Genomic DNA, 25028 nt, shown 5'->3' with positions numbered 1-25028 from the left:
CCTCCAGGGGCTATACGGAGAGCCTAGGACTCCGATTTGGGGCAGCCGAACCAAATGCTTCCAAGTCGGGAAGAGTGAGCGTCCCCTGCTCCCTCTCATAAATGGTTTCTATCCCAGTGAGAGTCTAGGAGAATAACTGTTTACTAGGGGACGTACAAATCCTGTCCCGAGCAGTGTGCTGATACTTTTCTCAGCCAGTGCACCAGGAACTGAATCAGGAAAGTGCAGGATTTAATATGTATTGAACGGAGGCAACATCAGACTTTCTGGCTGCACGCTGCAGCAGTTTTCTTATCAGACACAGACAGGTTAAAAATAACAAAACTCTAATACTGGGAAGCTCATTTGCAAGTGCTTGCTAGTGCAAAACATAAAATTCTTGCTTAGGCTGGTGAAGATTGAAATTCCAACCCTTACTGCAACACAGCATGAATAGATCTGAAGAGTGGTTCGCTGTATTAGGGATACAACACTTGGCTTGGCTATAAAAATTCCTGAGTTTTCAAATTCAAGACAAACCTTTGAAAAAAATAATAAAAAAAGAGGTGACACTTCAGCTTATATCAGCTTTTGTCACATTGCTGATTAGGTGAGTGAAGCCGAACAGGTATAAGGGAAGGTCAAGTGGAGGATCTGATGCTGCCCTTCTGGCCTTAAAGCCCTCTGAATCAGGAACATTCATCCACACCTAACCGCAATGGCACCAACGGTGATGGAGGTGTGGGCCTACAAAAACAGTTGTAAACGTACATGACTTTTTTAAAAAAATTTATTTCTGAACCATACCCTTGTGCCCTATACACCCTGAGCTCCCCATCAACAGCAGCAATGACCAGAAAGCAGAAAGTGGCAACGGAGATCTAACAGACATGTCTGGTAATGCCAAGATCCACAAGGAAAGATTGACCCAGTAGCCCTAACACAGGTCTTGCAAACACCGCCAGAAATCAGGACACTGTGCTAGGCACTGTAGGGACATTTACTAAGCTCAGTTCCCTTGTTCAAGAAGGTTCTGATATTCAGGGACATCTCAAGGAATGATTAAAATACAAATTAGTAATTTATTAGAAGCGACTATTTCCTCTCTGGAGACAGAGAAGAGCTGTGACTATTGAAAAGGATATTTAAATATTGAGATCACAGAGTCTAACAAGACGCAGCAATAAAAAGCCCAGCCAAGCGTTAATAAACATGGTTATTTTTCAAGGTTACAGCCATAATACATAATTTATGAAGCTTGCAGGAAGTTCTTGCCTTGATCCATTAAAGTTACTTTATAATTCTTGTTTTGTGGTTGGAAAAAAGAGACTTTCTGGAGTTGCAAAACCCTAAGTAAGAATTTTCTAGTCACATAACATATGATTCATCCCATTTTGAGATTAATTTCTTTTAAATACTTCAAAAGTTACTAAAAGCGTCTGAAAACAGTAAGACATACATCTAGCTCTTAAATTCAGACAGTAAATAATCTATGATAGACTTCTATCTTTTTAAACAGTAACCTTCCCCCATCCTGAGAGAAAGATTTAATTAGCTGCTTCTGCTAACCCGCTTTGATTATATCACGGATACAGGATTTTCTAAAATACAGTCCAAGAAATGCACTCCAAGAAAGACTCTCGTTAGTCACTACTTCTGACGATTGATAAATAAGCCCCCTGAAGCGAACCATTAAAATTTACTTCCACGCCTTCTGGTGGGGTTTTCGGTCCTGCGGGGTTCTCCCACGGCGTCACACCTGGGCTGTAAGACTTTATGGGCAACACTTTAATGTAATTTTTATGCCTCCAAGTTTGCTTGAGAAATCATGGACAACGAGATTAAAGCAGTGTGTAAAGCGCACCATGTAAACACATCTCCTGCCCTGTGCTGCGCTGTATCAGTCCCGTTACCACGTCCCATATTGATGAAAAATGGCTGATACACGGGATATCATGTTTCCTTTACTCCTCAGGAGCAGCTACATACTGAAGGACGAACCGGCCACTGATGGTGCCAGGCAGACTTGTTTATTTGTGCCGATGGTGGTCCAAATAGCTAGAAGTCTTTTCAATCTTTGGACCTGTACATTGCCCAAGGCTCTAATTCTGCCAAAGAAGGGCAAATTACCAAACTCTTCATCATAAACTTGACCTTAAACATTACTCTGCTGGGATTAAAATACGTATTCATGATGAGGTATACACTTAACTGCCTTACTAAAGGAGTGGGCTTAATCATCTGTTAAATATTTTCCTGAATTAAAATCAAGTTTCCTGGACTCTTTAACACAGAAAAACGATGGAGTCTGCAGGTTTAAGATAAATTTTATCATATATGTAACATCTTCACTACAGGTGACTGTAGGTCAATTTTTAGATCTACATTTTTATTATTTCATGTATTTTAATGATATTAATTCATATTGGGGAAGAAGCCGAAGTAAAACTCAACAGGCTAAATGGTTTTGTTTTGCTGTGGATTTCTGTGTGGTTATTATGTTAATACAGTTTTATCAGATTCTCTTCTGAGTTACTGTTCTTTTGGAAAACAGAATTTAATATGCCTTTGTTCCTTTTCTCTTCTCTGATCCTTTCTTGATACATTTACTTTAGTCACCGATTATCTTGTTCTTGCTTTCTCAGGTTAAAATTTCATTAAGGTTCTTTTGCTCTTGTGCTGTCTGCAGTACACTGTGAACATATTTCAGACCTAATAATGTTCATACCAGAACACTGTCATAAAGAAGGATAATAGAGTTGCTTGGTGCCAAGGCTGCTATTTTGATGTTTTGGGTACTTTGATAATCCCTCCTATGTCATATGATTCTGCTAAAGTACCTAGATTAATGCTCTGCTGATTTAAATAGATGCCTTGGAAGTGTTCAGTTCTAGGGCAAAATTTCCTTTATTAGTTCATCACTACTTCATACTGGTGACCTTCAAAGTCATAGCGCAAATTTATCTTCTTTCAGATTCTTCTTGGGAAAAAGCAATGACCCCGGGAAGCGGAAGCCACTAGAAAATGTTGCAGAGGGTAATACAAGACCCCTAATTTTCACAAAATTTTAATTTTGGGGTATTGCTTCCCCTTATTGTTGTATGCAAGCCCAGAATTCTGAACCGACATTTAAAATTCTATATACACATATACAGTGTATATATAAAGGATGAAAAATGAGCATTTCAGCAAATCTCTTGAATTTCCACGGCTATAAAACATTTGTTCATTCATATAGACTGTTCTCATTGACAGAAGGGTTTAACGGGACAACACCTCTGTTTGGCTACAGAGGTGACAAAGAAAACAAGAAATCTTCCAGAGTACTTCAGCCGTATCTTTCATTAACAGATCATATGTGCCACCATAGCACGAGTCTACGGTGAGAGAGACCTCTGCTTACACTGCAAGAGGTTGGAAATACATCCCTCTGCAGAGGGTAACGGTCTGAACAGGACGAATAAGCACCTCTGCCACACGAATGCAGAGACTATTTATGTGCAAGCCTTTGCTTGGGTCAGGTATCTTCAGCGAGAGTCCTAGATGACTCCTGGGGTATTATAAATACCTCGAACCAAAAACTTACCTGAACAATAAACATGGCTATGTGGTGAAATTCGCCTCGGCCTCCCTGCTTCACTGGGACAGTCATGAAGAACTTACTGCCGTCCTTGGAGAAAACAGGTTCTTCATTCTATAAACAGAAGACAGCGTTAGTCTGTCACACCTTCTGATAAACTTTTAACGGAACATCACCCTGGGGTTTTGGTCTATTTTGTTTTGGCACTTCCCAGCCTCTTAAGACAAACAGAGAAAAATCTGTAGACTTTAAATATATTCTGCTAAAATTAATTAGCAGAATTCCCTTCCCCCTGGAAGGGCTGCAGCCTCACCCCTGATGCAGCTGGGACCTTCCAGGTTACACTCTTTTACAAGCGTACGATTAACGAAAGAAGTATGTCCTACTACTCATGAAGACAAAATATTTTTCCATGGCCTTGACGCAGCAAAACATTATTGAGTACAGGCTTAAGGCTCATCAGTTTTAATAAAGTTGTATGCAAAACAAATAGCAAGTGCATTTAAGCGCTTTTCTGAACCACGGTCCTACCATAAATTGTAGCCTGATGTGATACCATCTCTCTAAGTCCAACTTTGCACAGAAGTATTAAAGGAAAACTGCTTGCCATAAAATCACAGATTTTTTAAAAATGATTTCTCATTTACTCATTGCAAAGTGAAGCCTGAAATGTATTTTAAATAGAACATGTTTCATCCATTTACTGGATAGCTCTTCTGAAGCTATGAAAATGAAACCCTTTGCTGACATATTAGTTCAACATATCATTCTGGGTATTAACTTACTAATATTATTCCTCTGCATTCCAATTATCGCCTATGTGACCTCTGATCTTTGTACTCCTTTGGGTTTAATTCAGCGAGGTTATTTTTTAATCAGAAAAAATCAGCAGAGTATATAGGACATGCTTGGAATGGGATTTGTCTGACCTGTCTTTAGCCATCGAGGAGTAAGGCAGTTAATCAGCAAGTCATCTACGATGCCTGCCTTACTTAATGCAGAGATATCGGAAACGAAAGGGAACATTGCCTCTGAAACCCAGACAGGAGTCTCACACCCCTGGGCTGGACTGTCCTCTGGAAGCACGCATCTCCTTCCACTAGCTATGCAGACAGCTGGAGAGGAGAACGCCTTGTGCGTGAAGGTAAGCGACAGCATTCCCCCTACTAGGGAAACGAGCTGCCATCTGAACGTTTACACAGTCACTTCTATAACCCCAGTTGTCAGTTTTGAAAGTAACAGATTTTTAATAGCTTATAAAATACCACATAACAAAAATGGTAACGAAGCAGCTACACATTATATACTGGAAATAGCATTTATACCATACCTGTTTAGGAAGCCACACATCTGACTGCATCTCGTATTTCTAAAAGAGAAGAATTTAATTTTATGGAACAGCTATAGACCAAAATTATTTCCCATATTCAGCAAAAGGTCTCTTGCTATTTTGTAGTTTTTCCTACTGTTTTATACTCTTCACATAGCTTCACTGACATTCACTTTGAAACAAATGATAATTTAATTACAAAGTCAGCTGCTTTATTCTGAGAATTTGGTAGAAAACCACAGGGGATCTGCGAATGCCTTTTTCAGTCCTTTCTGATTAGCTATCAGGAAGCTTTGCACAGGCAGTAGTCTTTGGGTCTAGGCATCATCTGACAACTGGGCATTTTAGGTCCTTCATCAACACTGGGCAAACAGCCAGCATCAAGCTCAGAGTGCGAGACCTTTTCAAATCACAACCCCTTCTTTTAATGGGTAGTAATGTGGTATTAGCGAGGAGAAAAAAATACATGCAAAAGACATTGTTTTGTACTGGCCACAACTATATTTCACATCACGCCAAAACCCACGTATGTTATTGAAAAAAAAAAGAAAAGTAGTGCATATGCCGATTGCTGTAAATTGTCACAGTGAAGTTATGAAAATTTATTAACTATAGAATCACTTGTACAAATATGATCTAAATATTTAAGAATCAGTATCTACTAGAATAGCTGTTCTTACACAGCGCTTTTTAGAACTGAAAACGCACAAAAAGGATAAAAATATTAGTATTCAGTTGAAATTAAATAGCATAATATGACACTAATTTCTCACAGTCCAGTCTTTTCTCATCAGCTCCTGAATTCAGAGCACCATCTCATGCCAGGAACCTCCCGGAGCCACACACACGGACCAAAGCTGCACTTAGGACAGCGGCACTGCATCAAGACCCTTTCTCACATACCTACAAGGTCCTTCTCTGCCCTTTATTTCTGCTGGAGTGGAACATCACAGTTCCTCTCTGTTATGTGATGTCCTGGATTACAGCTCCCTGGACCCCTACTTCAGGTGAGTCCCACTGACCTGGGTCACATGAAGGTCTCCTTTCAGAAGCGACTGCCCACAGTGACTGACTGTTTTAAAAAAACGGCATAAGGTTTGCAGGAACTAGGTACAAAGTGACTGAACCAACACGTTTCCATGTTTACTAACTTAGGTTTGGGACTTATCCTCTATTTCTGAGTCAGGAAAACCAAGTGGTGCTATCTGCAACATTATCTTCTCTGTTTAGACTCAATCATATAAGTAGACAAGACTGGAAAGGGTCCTCAACACTTTAACATGGTTGACTTCAATAGAAGACACTGATGCCACCTTTGACTCAAAAGACCAAACTTAGATCTGAATTAATCACTTATCACTATTTTGACTTCCAGATTATATCTTCTATTGTGGAGTATTTGTTGGTACTGATATTAATATGTATAGACAATATTTACATTTTTAGTTAGTTCTGGGAAGACACCATGACTCAGAATGGGAAGATGGCCAACTGTATTCAAGATGCAAGACTGATTGTGAAAATGGAGAGATGTAACACAGGAGTGCCAAAGTCAAAGTCTGGGACAAAAGCAGGATTCAACTGGAAAAATGTATTTAAGCTTGGATTACTCTCAAAACTGAAATATCCTTGTTGCCTGTACATTTTAATTTTTTTAACAGTATTTTCTTGCATTGTTGAATCTGCTCAGATTATCAGAATTTTATACCTTTGCTTTAAATGTAAGCTGTGAAAGACAGAAAGATCTGAAATGTAACTCTGTAGGGGAAGGGAATGGAGACTAGACAGCTGAAAATATCTGAGGGAACACAAGCTTGTCCCTGGCCTAGCTCTATCCAAAGTACAAGATGTTCAGCAACTGCAGTTTCCACTGAAGGTAATGAGTGAACAAAGCTCAGTAATTCCGACAATGTCACTCAGTGTTACTAATTGCATGAAATCACTTCACGAGATTTGGAATTTTCTCACTTCAATTTCCTCCCTGTTGACTAATTATATTTAGCTTGCAACTATGACATCTGCAAACTGATTTCCTAAAATCTTCTTATGAATATGAAAATAAGATGCAGGAAGAAACCTTGAAAACAGTTTTCAGGATGCAGTCTGACTTACCCTGCTGCAAGCCCCAGTCGTGGCTTCACAAACCGTGAGGATGGAGATATTCTGAGGTCTGTTCAGCCATCTCACCACAGCCTTGGTGTTGCTTATCCATTTCACCATGGTGATATAATATTCCCTGAGGTAAACATTTGCAAGTATAGTCATCAGATCATTCTCATCTCATGCTAGACCATTTAAAAAATATATACCATTGATCAAATGCTGAAGAAAAAAGTATGGATGTATTTGCATATTGTACATTGCACTGCATGAAAATATCAGTACTGAGGAACGGAGAAAATAACTTCAATTGCCCAGTAGCTGTGTCCTGGATGCTACTATTAGGAAAGCTGAATCCTAGTGAGCCGTTTTGCTGGGAAGTAAGTAGTCTGTTAGCAACTCTCGCGCAGACATTTGTAATAATAAGCTTTTCCAGCTGTAAAACATGTATGGCACGTGAGTCACACTCAGTACTGGCGCGTGTCAGCTTCCACATAGCACCAGACAAATTGTCTGTCCCCCAGCGTCACTGCCAGACTGTCTAGCTGCGGTGGTGCAGAGGGAGACCCGTTGTGGCATGTCATCCCAGCACGGATATTTGCTTCACGTCTCTGCCCCTGGCAGCAGCTCTCTCAGTCCAGCTGAGCTACGTGCAACAGCAGAGCAAACCTGTCTGGCAACTCAGCGGCACTTTAAAGCAAGGGCCTTAGCTTGCGTTTAATTAGGCTTTTAATGTAATACTGATGGAGATCTCGTCGCTCTTTGACGACATGTACTTAATTACACATTCAGAAGTCATCTTACCAGATCAAAGACGCTAAGCAGTGCCAACCGCAAAGCTGTGCACACCTCTGAGGCTGCACACCAAGAGACAAGGAGACAGCAGTTCACAGCAGCTTCTCCCAGCCTCAGTCTGGGGCCACGTCTGAAGCACCCAGCAGAAAAAAACAATACGCCCGACCTTCACTTTAGCTCTTACGGCTGACTTCTAGTGAGATAAATACTTCCTACATGTGATACCAGAATGATGACTAGACATAGTAGCTTCAGATAAATTTTGGATCTAATACATACATTTTTTATTTAACAAGCTTCTTAACATATCAAGAAGCAAAAACATCTACCAAAATAACACAAGATCTGACCCTGCCAACAAAGCAAGGATCCAATAAACACCAAATTGCACAACATCAAATTTCAGGTAGTTGGTCCCTCATACTAGAATTTAAGAAACAAGGGTTGGAGAACAACTCTCTCTGCAGTCACGTCTCAGCCTGCAAGCTGCCACTGTGCATGCAGAAGTCTGAATGTAACAAAAGGAAATGTTCAAAACACGCACATCAGAGCTGCCCCCTCCGCCAGTACTCAGGCACCCACAGACCCCAGAGCCTGCGTTATCCCAAATTCTGAGCCTTCAATAGAAGCCTTTATAGAACCAAACTCTATAAAATATAGACTGACCTGTTCCATTTGAAAAGGTCTGTAATGAGGGATGGAAATGGAAGATTTAATCATTCAGACTCCAGCTGATATAGTAATTAATAGTCCAAATCAAGCCATAACATAATCTTCCATCACTGACATAAACTGCCTGATCACAGAAGTGAAAATGAAAGATCATTTTAAAAATCCTTTTTCCCCCCTTCCATCACCTATGTAAAAAATTTCTTCAAATTTCACTGCATTATGACTTACCAGGAGTTCAGTATCGTACACCTATGTAGTAACATGTATCTTTATGAAATTAAATGCTGCCTCCAAGTAACGTCCCTTTGTAATTTACAACTTTGCAGTTAAAAAATTTATATATATATATATATATATATATATATATATAAAATATATATATGCAGTGTATACGCACAACCACAGAGTAGTAGTCTTGTTGTAGGTCAACAGGCACAAGCTAGTCAAAGTCAGTAGGAAAAAATAACAGGTTTTCTTAGAGTGACTGATACAGTTGGATAAAAATGGACAAGGCTTCAGGGCAAAAACTCTGCTAAATCTGACGAAGATGCTTTCAGTTTGTGTCTCTGAACTTTTTTTTTTCTTTTTTTCTTTCTTTTTTTTCGGGGGGGGCAACTGATCTACTGTTCTAATACAATTAACTTTTTCTCTCTCTCCCTTCAGATCCAAGTATGCAAATGTACTGGAATTACTGAAGTCTCTGCATCTGTACAAACACTAGGCTTTCTCACAACATCACTGTAAAGAGGAAAGAGTGGGATTGCTTTCTGGATGGAGGGCTAAAGCAAGATATCAAATAAAAATTTACAGAAAATTTACTCATTTTAGATCCCCAATTTGACACTCATTTACTGGGTGCTCTGTGACACCTGACGTGTTCAGAGAACAACTTTCATCTTTACTCAGGAACATTTCTTCAATCAGATTATGGATTAACAAACATCACAGCCAAAGAAAACGGAATACACAATTAGTGATCACCTGAAAAATGTTTAGTTTAAACTCACTGCATTACATATGGGCTCTGTGGGAGACTCAGAATCCAGTTTTAGCATTCAGTTGACTTAATTATGAGATCACTTTTCTCTCTTGCTGTGGCCAGTCTCATTCACATCTCCTGATCCCACTCCTAACATCCTTCTTTCTAGTCTTTGTGTAGCTGGCTTCATGTTTCTCCTTCCTGATCTCATTCTCACATGAGGGTCATTATAAAACATCCGAAGGGAACCATAAAACCTGCTCATTGATACCTGTCTTCTCTATTCCCACCACCTCTCCCAGGGTTCCCACCAAGCCCCTGACTCCCAAGGAAACCTCACCGCACTCACTGCCTCATAGACCTGTCTCTCTGTTTTCAGCCAGTCCCAGCTTCCTTTCTGCATCCTATCATGGTCAGATCAGGCTTTTCATCTCAGTCTTTTAAGAATCTCTTACATCTCATTTGCTCTAGGTTTTGTTCTTTCCAAATCTAAAAGTTGGGCTTTCTTCTTCACTCTGTAAAAATGAATACGGAAAATACTGAAAACACAGAAAAGATATTCTCCTTCCACAGAACCCTGTGACCAGTCAATACTGAGGGAGCTTGCAGGTAACTCACTTTATTCTAAATTGGATTAAACCAGGCAACGCATAAAAACAAGAGTTTCACAGCTTCTTCACAAGAGGGAGACACACTTCTAATCCCACATCCGATTTTTAAATGGGTTGCTTGGCTTCAGGTTGGCCTACATCAATTAAATAAAGCAGTCCGTATAGAGCAGGTGCCGCTTTCCCGCAGGCCTGTGAGTCAGGAACATGAAACGTGTGCAGCCAGCTCCACAGGAGGAGCTGGAGCGACTCACATGCGCTGGGGAGGTGCTGCACACTGAGGTATCTCGTCTTGGGGCCTTACGGCGATGGAGGATATTCAGTGCAAAAAGAATCTCCTGCTGTAGCTGCTGAGAAAGTAAATACAACTCTCCTGAATCTATGGCAATGATTTTCTTTTGTCAAAGACTTTGTGAAACTGGGATTCGTTTATATGATGCTGGAAAAAGGCGTAAGTTTGCCATCAAAGGTGTTTATCACCCTTTGCCAAATGTAAAGCCCCATATTTTCATATATGTTTTTATTATAAAGCATTTTCCTTTATTTTGATTATCTCAGTTGATCCACAATTCTATGGAGGTGCTTTAACAGTTTGCTAACTGCTGATTCATCATCATCTAAGAATTTTGCACATACCCTTTTTCACTTGTGAGTTTTGGGATGCTTGTGAATGGAAAGATATATGCATACTGCACATTATTTTAAGTGCTTAACAAGGCCAAGAGAGACAAAAAGCTGAACAATGAAAAGAGATTTGCATTACATTGCACTGGGAGGACAGTTACGTTTATAATCTAAATTTTTCTTAGCAGTAAATACTTAGATTTGAAATAGATTAGCAAGAGGGTAAAAGAACAGTTTTAAATTTTAAAATAAGAAACTGCTCAAGAAAAAAGGAGTCAAATTTTGCAACTTTATACCACTTCCTATAATGCAGACATTCTACTCTAATTTAAAACTAATGAGCTGACTGTGAAACAAATCTGCTTATAGAATAACTGGAAGACATTTAACATTTAAGGCAATGGAACAACAAACCTTACATTTGTCAATGGTATTAATAGATCTAGATTTGGAGGAATAAATACAGCGGGTTATCTTAAGAAACCAAGCTGCTATGCTCCACTTGTTTCCTAGCAGGTTGCCACTTGTGAAGGTAAACACCAGAAACTTGCCCATGCACAATACTCTGGAATATTTATTATATCCCTTAAATTATTTATATCGTTGCGTATTAAAAAGTGTAAGACAATTTATAGCAACTAATAGTAAGTGTCATTAACAGAAAGATACATGCAGAACTTAATACAAATAAAGACATGACCTGCAAGATAACTAAGATAACTAGAATTTCTTGGTATTTTTGCACAATACCTTACCCTGTACAATACTGTATAGTCTTGTGCCTATGCGCTGATGGGTACCCTGCACACCTGCTCTGTGGCTCAGAAGCAGACGCACTGTGGTCAGGAGGATTGCAGGGAGCCCAGGCTCCAGCTCAAAGGGGGACGATTGCCACAAGAGATCAGAGCAGGATGGCTGTGTTCAAGCCTGGAAAAGCTCCCTGAGCTCCTTGGGACTTCTCTAAGCCTCTGGAGAGCCTGTTCCAGCAGTTCACTTCCCTCCCAATGAAAAATGCTTTCCTCCTGTCCCACCTGAACTTCTCAGGTTGCAACTTGTGACCATCGTCCCTTGTGACATCCCTGACCACCACCACAGAGAAGCCCTCATCTCACAGGCTGCAGGTCCTGGCCATCACCACCTCAACAGCCCCCTGAGGAACTCTCACTGTCCCCCTTGAACAGGGGTCCCCACACCCTGGGGGACCTTAAGGGTGCTGCGGAGAGGGGCACAGCAACCTCCCTCACCCTGCTGGCCATGCTCCTCCTGGGCAGTCCAGCATGCTCTCTCCTCAGGCGTGTTGAGAGCGTGCTGGTGTGGTGTGTCCTACCACAACCATGTTGTGCGGGAAAGTTCAATTAGACAATGTCGATTTTCACTCTGCATTGCTTTCGCTGAATATATTATCACCATTCGCTATAAGCTGTGATAGTGAATTAATCCTTCACATTAACCTTCAAAGCTAAGTACTGTTACTGCAAATTTACTGAAGATGAGAGTAACAGAAGCTTGAAAGAATGGACCATACATAGCGCATCTAAGAAAAGCTGGAAACAAAACCTTATTTTCCTAATACCAAATCTTTTGTTTAGAGTCTCCCCAATCTTCCCCATCTCCAGTTAGGATCAAGTAAGTTTGCTATTCCAAAGCAAGCTCAAATAAACTGGCTGCTATAAGTATAAAAGCAATCTTTCAAAATTAAAAAGCTGATTTAAAACCAGAAGCACATAAATACCTAAATGATTTTGGTGATGTGGAAAGACATGGATAACGATTTGTAAGTGTGATATTTGCAATTGAATTTATGCAAACTCAATTTCATCAATGTTTCTAGGTCCATTATAAAAAATAATTAAAATCAAAAGAGTCTCTTTCCTTAATATCAACTCCCTCACCAGCTACAAAGATTCCTCAGTGGTCCTTGGTTATGGTGGTTTGAATTGACCACCTGCACACTATATGTTTTTCCACGATTCACAACAGTAGGCAAGTATCAGCCTTCCAACTGGACCTGGGGCTTATCCTCCCTTTAAAACCAAAAGCCAAACACTGGTGCCATGACAGGAACAATTATGTATATGAATATACACACATTTCATCTCATACGTACACTGCCTTTCTAGGACTAATGACAAAAAAATCGTAGTACAAAATCATGTCTATCACTGAAGAAAAAGATGATTTAGTTGTACACAAGGAGTAGAAATACAGAGGAGAAAAACAGTAATTTCATAGAACATAACTAAATGCTTAAAGGAAGGCTGTCGGTTTTCTTGCAACATTAACAATGCACAGTAGCTGGTAAATTTATCCAAGGAATAAAACCTTCAGGAGTAAAACTGCAAATGTTACTGCTCTCCTTGCATCAGAATAACCTGAGCAGAACTGGGGGGACGTTTCCAAGCATCCTTACGGCGCCCTGCATGCCAGAAGCGCAGGTGGAACATTGAACTGACTCAAGTTTTGCAGCAAGCTCCCAGATGGCCAAAGGAGCAGAGGAGCAGCTTTCCATCCTCAGAGGTCCTGCACTGCACCTGGTGCAGGCCGAGGTGAGAACCTGAATGTTTACAGAGTTATAAATAAAACTTAGCAGAAGCCCCATTCCCTACCCGGTTGCATGGTCTTTCTGCATAGGAGTGGATCTCTCCAGTAATACTAGTTGGCTATGGCTCGTGCAACATCTACTTGCAAAATGTTTCTACCCTGAAATAGCCATAAAACTATACTTGAGAGTGGCCTGTTCAAATTAATTCTGAAAGACTCCCACTAGCTATTGACCAGGAACTTCACAATGACTAAATTATAAAGGATCTGAACAAAATCTGACTGCTAAAAGTAGCTACTACTACTACTACTAGTTTTTTTTTTTTTTTTTTTAAATAATGCTTTTAAAAAACCCCTCATAATCCTTACAGACACCTCCAGATCTTTCCGCTGTAGAAAGGCCTGCTCAAAGATCATTCCTCCTACCTGTCTATATTTTACATGCAACTACATAGACTGGTGACCAGTATGATGATGGTTCACAGTATACTTGGCCCACATCTATTCAAGTTTTCCAAATTTTATAGCAAGGACATTGTATCTAATATACAAAATTAAAATTAAACCAGATTTTTTCCAGGATTAAACAGTTTTTACTCAGGCTTCTATGACACAGCATCAAAACAGAATATTTAAGGTACATAACTGCAAAACAAAGAGAGTAGAGAAAGGGAATATTATTTCAATTAAACTGTGCAAGGACTCAAAAATCAAGGGATAGCACCTCTGCAGGCTCTCACAAGAAATCCCATGAATTCAGCCACTGCTAGACTTCAGGTTCAAAGTGGAAAAAAGATTTGAAGATATCAATATTCATTCATTTGATGCTACTCTTATTCGTAATCTGTTACGGAGTAAGAATGAATCTGAAAAATCTAGAATGAAATCACCACATTTCCAAGATTTTTTTTTTCCCTTAGGAAATTACATATTGCTTTTTTTATTTCACTTTTTCATATCTTCTGATATTTAAAGGATAATTTTAATGTCATTTGCTTAAGAGAGTGAAGATGCTAATTTTGGTGGCAGGGAATCTCTTTTGGAGCTTATACTAGCAGTTAATTAATGAAGGGTTAGCTAACAGCAGGAGATTTTATCATGTTTTTCAATAAGGCCTATCAACAGAAAGAGAATATTTCAAAAAGCACAATTCATTCAAAATCATTCCTTTCACCAACACAATCAGTAAGTATTCCCACTAACATCAATAATTACATGGTATGACTCGCTACTAGATTATGCCAGCACTAAATTAGTGTACCTCAATTTGTGCAGAAAGGAGCTAGGCCAGCTAAAAATTGGGAGCAATAGTTGCGAATTGGTGCCTGCTGGTGACACCATGACTGTTTTGAGTACAATTACTGTAAAATCTTTTGGGTTTTGCTGGAACAGCAAAACTAAAGACCTATACTCAGATTTTTTTTCACCTGGAGGAAACTTAATGATTGCCAATCTTATTTACCTTTTTTTTCCATCTAAAAACATCTGGAAAAAAGAGATGAAGTGGAACATCCCTGGCCTTTGGAAGGAAGCCAGATTTGGACTGTAGCAACTGTTTGATAATGTTAATTTATATTATTTAACAATTTAGGACCAGAATTGAAGCTCATTAGTGTGAACTGAAACCAGAAAGAGAATTTAATCAAGATGACTTTAATTATACAGACTAGAATATGCGTAAGAGAATGTAATGGAAATTTTCTCATGCTTAAAGAAGTTTCAAGGCATCTCTCAGGAGGGCAGGCAATTGGGAGCTCAGCCCAGTTTTAGCAGAGGAGTCACTGCTTGTACCCAGACATCCTTATGTCAGCCCTGAAGTCAAAGGGACTGTGAAATCAGCTCCTCAGCTGCGAAACACGGGTTTCTCATGAAAATCTCTATCAAGCACAGACACTGCCCAGCACTTCTTAGTGTGTAGCTGACCTGGTGGCATCACTTCTCACCCTCTGCAACCTCAGTGCATTTGTCAGCTGTGGGCAGAAACCAAACTTTTCACAACGCATTCAATTCAAAAATTTCATAATATTCCTGTTTAAATTGCAGGATTGACACGTTTTCTGTACTTGTAATACAATTCTCCTGTATTCTGTAATTTCATTACAGAGAGTGAAAGCATAAGCTGGTGCATAGCAAATAAATGCAAGAAATGAATATGATAGCAACTTCAAAATAAGGGCAGTGTTCAGTCCCCTTTACCATACCTGAAGATTTTTTGTTTATTGTAGTTTAGGTAAATTTGAGCTTCATAGGACATCAGAAATAAGCAAATTCCAAATCTCCCAGATTTCTACTACGAACACCAATCCTACAGAGCTGTATTTTATTCTATCATCCGTATGTTCAGCCACAGGCACAGACACCAAGTGCATCCTAGTCAAATATAAGTATTATGCTGATGTATAAATGCAAAGATTAGCCTCAAAGACTATCAAGTTAATTAAATACAAGTTTCACAATACAATGAAATTATATACCTTGATTTAAAGCTGTCAGGTGGCATCAGTTCCAGTGTATGTGCTGGTCCATACAGATTAACTACAAACAGCTTTACTGTTGGATTTGTTTGACCTGCCTTTGAAAAAGAGGAAAACAGGAGCTTTAGAGACACTGGAACAGTGACAGCTAAATGGTTTCACTCATTAACAAAATCCAGCATGCTTACAATAACGAGAAAGCTCTCACAGAAATTTTAAATTGAATTTCATAGACATACAAATTACACCTATAAAAATATGAAGCCATAGTGGAGCGATTCTCTCACATAGCCCTTTACGGATGACAGATTTCTCTGTGCAGGGCAAGGGACCAGCGCTGGAAAGGGTTTAGTGCTGTCCAGTAAAGCCAGCTGCAAAACGAGGCAGGCCAGCTCCAGGAGAAACAAAACACCTCTTGTTGCTAGAAGGGGAAGAAAATAGGTGCTTGCAATAAATCCAATGGAAAAAGTCTGATAAATCCTGAGGATCTCTAGGAAGCTAGCACTCCTGCTTTCCTGGTAACAGCGCTCAAACCGGGAAGGGGTTTTTGAGAGGAAAGAGCACGGGCTGGCAGTGAAGGCTCTGCGGATGGGCAAAGAGACACTACAAGCCCCGTATCGCTGCCCCAGTCACATCACACCCAAGCCTTTTTCCAGTGTAAACCACAGCAATGCTCTCTGTAAAGTCTTTGGGATACAGGGGATAAGGAGCGTGTCTTTAAATGGGGGTTGACTTCTTCTTAGCACTGGACAGTTGGAAGGACAAGGTATAATCACTGGCTCTATAGAGCTGTAATTACATTATGTTATAACTATATTATGTTGTGTTATAACTACAAAGTTGTACATCTGACTCTTTGCAGGGATACTTAGAATTGAAAAATGACTCAGTTAAACTCTCACAAATTACCTTTAGAAATTGGACTTACCTCCAAATGTTGACTGTCTAAATGTTGCACACACTCTTTTCTGAGTGATATGGGGGGAAAGACAGCATTATTTTCCTTTTTTCACTAGCACTAAGCAGAGCTTTGAAAACGGATTTGACTAGACCCTTGGATTTATTTATGTTTATAAACATTGTTGAAAATGCCATTGCTCTTCCAAATGCATCCTCTCGATGAAAACGGCTTACACAAATGCAAAAATGAGGACAAAGAAAGACCAAATCCTTAGGACACGAACGCAATCTCCTCGTTTCCTTTGAACTTCATGTCACAGGTTGTACCCAGGTTTGCTCCCTGCGATGCCTGTCATGAGTAATTACCACACTGCAGAGAGAAACGCTAAAGCACGTTAGCACGTAGAGCTGGCATGGCCAGATCCATGCTAACATCTCAACCAGGATGCGAAGCAGAGCACCCAGCCCTGCGACCCCCAGCCCTGGTGCAGAAGGGGCACAGGTTCGCTGCGGCATGTGCCACACCATCTTTCCTACTAGAAGTCATAGAAAAATCTAATTCTTAACAGCATGAAAATACATACGGTGCTTTACATTTCCATGCCACGGTGCAAAAGTTAAGGGCAGTTTTGAGAAGTGGCATTGGGTCCTCACAACAAGGTCAGAGCTGGAGTCCACTGCTGACTGCGGCTCTGCTCCCTTGGGCAAGACCCACCGATTACCCACAGATAGTTTACAAACACATCTAGGTTTCAATTTTTTTTAATCATAGATGTAATTTTCTCCAATTGGTTCAATCTATAATAAAAATCAAAACTTTTTTAGTCTCTGTTGCCATACCACAAGCTTAATTATCAATTAATGATGTTTAATGGGTATCTAAATTGGCATTAAATGGAGACATTAAATAAGGATAATGTGTTTTCATTAATGAGATTACTGAAATACTGTTGTGCATCAGTTTTGTGCTGAATTGCTAATGAATGAAATTTCTCATTTCTTGTTTGCAAAGTTGATTTGTTTTAATATTCCTTATTTTCTCTTTGCTCTGTCACTCAAGGCTTATGCCAATGAAATTATGTAAGCTACCTCTGAAAATGCTATTACTTCCTTATTTCATAGTATTATTTCATAGCACATTTTACATATTACATAGACATTACATTTACATTTATTATTGTTTCATAGTACCTATTATGGTCTCACTTTGCCCCCATTCAAAATAAAGGCTCATCTCCAAAAAGTGGCAGTAATAATATGGTAACACTGGTATTTTCTAAAGCTCATAACGAACTTCTCATGAAATGTCAAAGGAATACCAGATTTAAGAACCCACATTCCCTTTCACAAAGGAACTTTGGCACTTTTGAAATTCATATCCAAAATATCTCTTATATACTGCGAAACATCATTCAAGGTTTTAACCCTGAACTTGGGTTCGGTTATACACACTGTACTCAGATGCAGCTATATATTTATATATAATAATATAATAATATATATAATAATATATATAATATATTATATATATATAATATATATATTTAGCTTTGTGGCATTTCAGTCCGTGTGACATCTTTCGCATCAAACAGCCCACTTGTCATATTTCTGCATACGTGCGGGTCACGCTGCGTTATATCCCTCCGTACCGAAAGGACGCCTTTGATGCACATCTCTGCGCCAGAGAGCCCGGCTAGCTGCGCGCTAACAGAAACGTGGCACAGTTTCTTTGAAGCTAATGAGGTTACACTGGTAGAGGACAAAAGAACTTGGAATTTATTTTGTATAATGTTCCACTCCTCAACTAGTTTATATTTTTAGGGTATACAATGCATGCCAGGTCTGGATAAACTGGGAAGCTGGAAGATAATACCAGCTGTGCAGCTCAACAAATTATGATGCTTTGGGAAGAAGCTAATCAGAAATCCCCAGAAAATGATAAACGATTTCAGACATTATCCCGGTCTGGGCTGTTCTGTTGCTTTCCAACACAAATCTAGAAATCCTTATCTAACTGCTCTGAAGCTCAGTGATGGTTTGTTTTTTCTCATTTTCATGATCACGAAAAGGTTTAAATGTGGCATTTTTCCTATTGGAATCACATCTTTCACATTTATTAACAATAGCGTAATTTATTGAGCTGTGATTTCTTTCTACCCATCTCTACAACTGCAACTGAACCTTCCCCGCAGTCTGCACGCAGCATGTGCCTCCAGTGCAGCTGCCACCTCATCTCTTTTTTCTGTGCAGTCCTCCAAACTTTTTACTCTTCTTGCAGAAGTGGTGGATTTTATCATGTCATATACTCATGATGAAATTACTGTGAACCAGCCTGTCTTCTGTTCCCTAACCAGATGTTTTCCAGCAAAAGGTTATAAAGTCTACCAAAAAACCCCAGAGTAAAACATAATTAATGTTTACCAAAAAGCAACATGAACAAAATCAGCCCCTGCTACCCTCTGGAAATTCTTCTCCCTTAGGGTTGACTACTGTCAATGAACAGCTGGGGAGCTGGGGACTGCGTTCACACTCATCTTACCTTAGGGTACGGATACTGCTTTCCTTTCGGGTACAGACCTCCAGTAAACCGAGGAATAACCATGTTTGGTACCAGAGAGTCATTTATTGTCAGGAATGCCAGCCTTTCACCATCTGGAGACCACCAGTGGGCAACGTGAGCATGAAGAAGTTCCTCTGCAAAATTAGATGTACTTAAGGGCTACAAAAATACAATCACATAGTTTCCAGTTTATTCAATTGGTACCAATTTGTTCTTTCTGTGCCTACTTGAAATGAGTCTGTTGTAGTTTTACTGTAATTTCAAATTATCCTGGGTTGAATGTTTGAATAACAAGGCATATCGAAAGACCAAACTTTAAAGCATCTTACTCATTCAATACTTTCACTGACGTCAATAAATCATCTAAATACGACGGATGACTGTAACTGCCATATGTTTAGTTCTATTGCAGACCGTTAAAAGTGTTTAATTAATTTTTAAATGATTTGCACCATTTTAATATAAAAGTGTTTTTTTTTTTTTTTTTTTTTTAGGATTACTAGGCCATTTTTTTTTCATATGAAATTTTTGTACACCAGATTTCTCTGAGCTTGGCAGTGGCAATATGCAGATACTGACACTGTGATTATTTAAGTAAAAGAGAAATTCAAATCATGACTACAATAGGGTTTTCTTATGGTGTGAATGTAGAAGAGAACAATATAAATCATAATGCCCTGCACAGATTTCTAACAGAAATTGCAGACAGGTATTTCTGTCCAGAGACAAAAGAAAAATGAAAGCATGGAATGAAATTAGTTGAAATATTCATGTGAATAAATGGTCTGAATAGAGCTGAAAGAAATGTTCCAAGGAAAAATGTAATCATTTTTGGAGTGAAGTATTTTGGCTTTCTTTTCGCAGTCTGATGTAGAGCTTTAGTTCTTAGAAAGGTTAATGTTTCTGCAATCTAACTTTTCTAGAATCAAAACAAAACATTTGATTTTGATCTGAACTTTATCTCATTTCCAAATGAAAGCCATTAATCAAGATGTAAGAGGATGACTGTTTCCCTACATTCTTACATTCATTGTATTTCATATGGGAAAGAAACGAAACAGAAGCAGTCACAGAAACAGCCCCCAAACTCGAGGAACTGCAGAAAAGTAGTTCCTGACCAATTCAAAATACCACCTGCAGGGGTCTTTTGCCTTCCTCTTGTGAAAGAATTTGTATTTTTCTGTTGTGTTTCATATCTTTACTTATTTAGTGAACATTTTGTATTCAAATTAGAAGAATTTGTCTGGAAATCTAATTGAGAATAATACACTAACAGGAGCTGAGGCCCGACCTTGCGTGCCTACTGCAGGAGCCTACCTACAAACACTGCTTAAATTTTCTCCATGGCAAGAGATAGGGGCCTCTCCAGGGTGCAAATCAGATCTTGAAAGGTCTGAAGGGGCTGAAATGTTTAAGGTTAAGCGTAATGAAGCTGGGCCTACATTCAAAGTCACATATTCTGAGTCATGCTTCTGGCCCCTGACTAGGTAACTAAAACCACTTACACATGAGAGCAGCAGAGAACGGATGGTAAATACCAGAGAGCAAAAATCACACAAAGAAATGCCATTCCTGTATTCCTATGTAAGGGGAAATCCTAATAAATAAACTCAGGCAAATGAAAAAAGAAAGCAAATGAGTTCAAAACGAGGAACAGTTCTGAATCTCCCTATATGTCTGCTGAATTAATTTGCACAATACGCAACCTGCTCCTCTTCTGACGCTATTAATTTTTCAGTTTTATCTACTGAATGTAGAGGATTGCTCTGAATTAAATAATGGTTAACCAGGAAAAAGCAGTATAGAGTGTGGTCTTAAAATTACGTACAGACAGAATTCCCTTTTACCCTGACTTTAAATATATACGTGGATTGTGGAACAGAGCCCATGGATTGCCTTCCCGAGCAACAGCCTCGGCCCTGGGAGAGTTCTCTGAAAGACAGCAAAGGCAACAGCTCTTTGGGCCTGGGATTAAAGGGTTTGGAAAAGAAAGGGCAAATCCTTAAGATAGGCTTTAGGACCCATATTACCATGAACGTCGAGAGAGGGAACAGGGAGAACAAACCAGGGCAATAACTGGTGGGGAGGTAGATGATATTTGGACGGATGTGTCCGGCTTCCTTCTCAAAAAAGCAGAGGGTTGTGGCCTTGTTGAAAATCAGCCAGATATAAGACCTACTTATATGTCCACATACAAATATCACCTGCATGCATACGACTAGAATTCCAGGTTTTGCAGTTAACTAAACAAGTTCCACGAAGTCGTAAAGCATTTCAACACACAAATATTAATTAATAAAGCAAGTTTGTGGGAAGGGTGGGCACAAACAGAGAAGCAGAAGGAGTGCAACCACATTCAAGCATCATTACCACTACTGGGTTAGCTACTGCTATTTTTCCAAGTTCCTCTTTTTTTTTTTTTTCTGTTCATCTGGAGATATTTTCAGGTTAAGAGAAAAGTCACTTGTTTTATCAACAGCTTCATTTATCTTTAAAACAAATGAAGTTACAAAAATCCACATGGACCTCTTTCAGACAGTTTTTGAGACTGAAATGGAAAAATGGAAGACCATATTGGCATGATTCAAATAATAAGGATTAGTTTTGCTTCTCTTCGGTTCCTAAATGCAGATCTTATGACACAGAAGTCAAAATCATGTAAAAAGACCATACTTATTCACAGGAATATATATTTAACTTCTCTCTGCATAATTCTTAGATGGGATCTACTCCATCTCTTCCCTACAGCTCAACTAAATGGTGGCAAATACCAGAAGGGACTAGTTGCATTAGAGGCATCTATGGTCCCTTCTAATTGAATTATCCTATGATATCCTTATGATCATTTGAAGACTAGGAAGCAACATATTATGGTCTTTAAGTCATGTGCTGCATTTTCTTTCATGCACTAGAGTCGTACAGTGACCCTTCACTATACACAGCTCAGTGTGGCTCCATATTTCACCCAAAAGAGAGTAAAAATCCAAGCTACTCTCTTCCTCAAAATGCTTGCAGAATTGGGCCCAGAGATGCCTTGTCAAATGTTTAACATCCACGAATGTGACTCATACTAACTTTGCTTTGTTTGAGCAAAAATGTGATACAGTGTCAATATCAACTAACTAGATATGATTAAATGGTTAAATTATTTGCGATCATGTTAGATTTAAAGTGCAAATAAAATACTATTCCATTGTAGAGATTCCTTTTGTCCTTAAGTTTTCAAATGCACTGACACATTAAAATCCTTCACAATATTAACAGTAACCATTAAAAACTTAGAATGATGTAATTATCAAATACAGGTGTTTATATGGATATGAAATGTAAACTATCATTCTAATTTCAGAATTCATTTGGAGTGAGATTTTCAAAGGTGCTAAAGTGAGCTATCTTGAAAAGCAATGAGGTCTGACTGGATCATTTCTAAGTACCCCACCGAAGTTTCTTACTACGTTGTTTCGCATTCTTAAAAGCATTCTGCTCTCAAAAAGTCTACATACAAGAAGTTATATACATGAGGTAGCTGAATATTTTACACTAGACTATTTTTCTATACAACTAAAGAGTCCTAGAATAGGAAGAAAAACTGAAATGTTGTGTATTAACGTAAAGATCTTGCACTGAATTGCATAATCTACTTCCACTTTTTTTTGATTCCTATTATGTTAAATTATTATTATTGTCATTATTATATTAAAAGCATTTCAGGTGCAGGGAGCAACATCCTGAGCAGAAGAAGGCTTCAGAAGCCAGAGGGTGGTGCAGAGGAAGCAGTGCTCCACTGCGTTTCAGCACTGCTCGCCAGCTACGGCAAGTTTTAAAGGAGTCTAGCCTAGGCGGATTTAACCAAAGGCAGCAGCCACCGCCGAGGTAACTGTAGGACACTTTCAGATCTTGGGGGATACTCAGCTGGATTCAAGCCCGTCATTAAAGCTGAGCACAATCTCACTGCCTGCCTTGAAGGGCTGGAGTCCCCTGCGAGGCACACTAATGCTCAGCAGACCAAACACCACGGAGGGTGGAGGAGAGACATGGCTATAAAAGAGTGGGGCTTCAGGTGATCTTTGCATCTTCTGTGCTATGATTCTTCAAAGCCTTCATCTCTTTGGGTATTTTAACTGTGAATAGTTTTATATCTGCACTGTTTTTCACAAAAGCAATAAACTGAATTCCTCCTCTCCTCCTATGTGCTGTAAATACTGAATAGCTGCAAAGCTGTGAGTGGAGGTATTCTAGATAAGCAAAACATATAGGGCATTTAGCTCTATTTGAACAGTCCTATTTGACAACTCCATTTGAAACACTGGCCCCACTGATGTGAGTAGCAAAATCCTGCTGCATTCAATACATCAAGGTTTCACTACAGCAAAATTTTTTACATATTACCTAGTGCTCATAAAACAGCTGATTCAGTCTGGTTGAAAATATATTCCTTTTTCTCAGAAAATATCATTATACGCAAACCTGCAGTCAATATAAACTATGAACAGATACTAATGAAAGATTGCAAGGCAATCTTGCAAGAAAATGAGAAGACGAAAAGCAAAAACAACAAAAACAATCCTAGACAGCATTTTTTGAAACAAACAGATTTCTACTGTTGGGTCTGTACAAGAACCTCTCATCTGTTTTAATGAACAGGTATATTTGTTCGGCTTACCTTCATATAACCAGTCTGCAATTCCATTAAAAATTATTCCCTCTTTTCCTGAAGATGTCAGGCGCAATGAGCTACTCTTGACATCAGGCTGATAGTAGATGTTATTTTCAAAAATATAAATCTGGATAAGGTAGGAGGAGTGGAGAGAAAAAAAAGAACATTTTGGTAGATACAAATGCAAGCTCATCAACAAATACACTATTTCCACAAGTTCAGGACGATCTATAGAGTAACTCATCGTGAGTTTCCACTGACACTGTCTTCATATTTTCTTTTATTATCATTTTGGACAAACTACGCAAACTTTTACTATTTGCGCCAGGCCAAATTCTGTTTTTGAAGCTGCTTTCCCAATTGAAATGTTTCTGTTCGCTTTATGAAACATTACTGATCCCTCAAAATCATACAGGAGCCAAGTATTCTAAAAGTTTAACAGATTACGAAATTTTCCATTATCCCTATTTTATCTAATAAAATTATCTGCTTTTCTAGCTATTAAATTAGACTCAGCTCTGCAAGCACGTACAGCCAAACCGATCGTAAACGCAAGCTACAGCTTTATATCACGGTGTGGGAACCTGCTGAAAAAGTAAAAATAAATAGCCGACGGCCGTTCGCTTCTCTCAGTTTCCTGATGCTGTTTCTGCCCGCGACACACCAGCGCTTTCTCCCAGGCGTGCTGTAAAAGTGCCCTCTGCTCTCCAGTCTCGCCTCCTCCTGCGGGGGACGGGGAGGAGGGCCCCCTTCTCCCCCACCGCCGTCTCCCAGCTGTGCTGCTCTGCCTCCCCCTGCACACGGGGGTAGGAGGGTTTCGGAGGGCCTCAAGGGGTTTCGAGCTCGCTCGCCGCACGAGGCTCAGCTCCACGCTCCACGGCAAAGGCGGCAAAACGAAATATATTCTTGATATTTAAGAGCAGCCACTTCATGATTTCTACCGCGTAAAGCAATAAAGCTGAGATTTTTCATCCCACGAGCAATGCAAGGATTTTAACTGTTACCGTGAACGAACGGTGACTCGGGACAAAGTTGGTTTTGATCAGAAATTCAAAACCCTACAGTGAGTTCAAAACCAAACGAAAACTAATTGATCCAGGTTCAGTAATCCAAAAAGTACTGCCATTATATTTACATTTTAATAAATAACGTTTGATACAGTTGATAATTTATGTGAAACTGCCGTATGACCCAGCACTAATGCTATGAGAAAAGAGGGATCAGAAAAC

At 39.3% G+C, this 25028-nt stretch overlaps 1 protein-coding gene across 4 annotated transcripts in view; it reads right to left on the bottom strand.

The window, feature by feature from the left end:
- Nucleotides 1-25028, bottom strand: part of DPP10 (dipeptidyl peptidase like 10) — a 216147-nt gene that overhangs the window by 28475 nt on the left and 162644 nt on the right. For 3 of the 4 annotated variants that reach the window (XM_062578191.1, XM_062578192.1, XM_062578194.1), the window contains 6 exons: nt 23806-23926; nt 19122-19276; nt 15683-15780; nt 7002-7125; nt 4890-4928; nt 3566-3673 (listed from right to left, as the gene is read on the bottom strand). In XM_062578191.1, the coding sequence (XP_062434175.1) occupies nt 3566-3673; nt 4890-4928; nt 7002-7125; nt 15683-15780; nt 19122-19276; nt 23806-23926 (645 nt within the window). The remainder of the gene's footprint in view (nt 1-3565; nt 3674-4889; nt 4929-7001; nt 7126-15682; nt 15781-19121; nt 19277-23805; nt 23927-25028) is intronic. The other variant, XM_062578193.1, reaches the window with a different exon arrangement.

Source organism: Rhea pennata, chromosome 6, assembly GCF_028389875.1.
Source record: "Rhea pennata isolate bPtePen1 chromosome 6, bPtePen1.pri, whole genome shotgun sequence".
NCBI lineage: Eukaryota > Metazoa > Chordata > Aves > Rheiformes > Rheidae > Rhea > Rhea pennata.
Note: the sequence above shows the minus strand (reverse complement) of the source record. Positions and strands in the feature narration are given on the sequence as shown.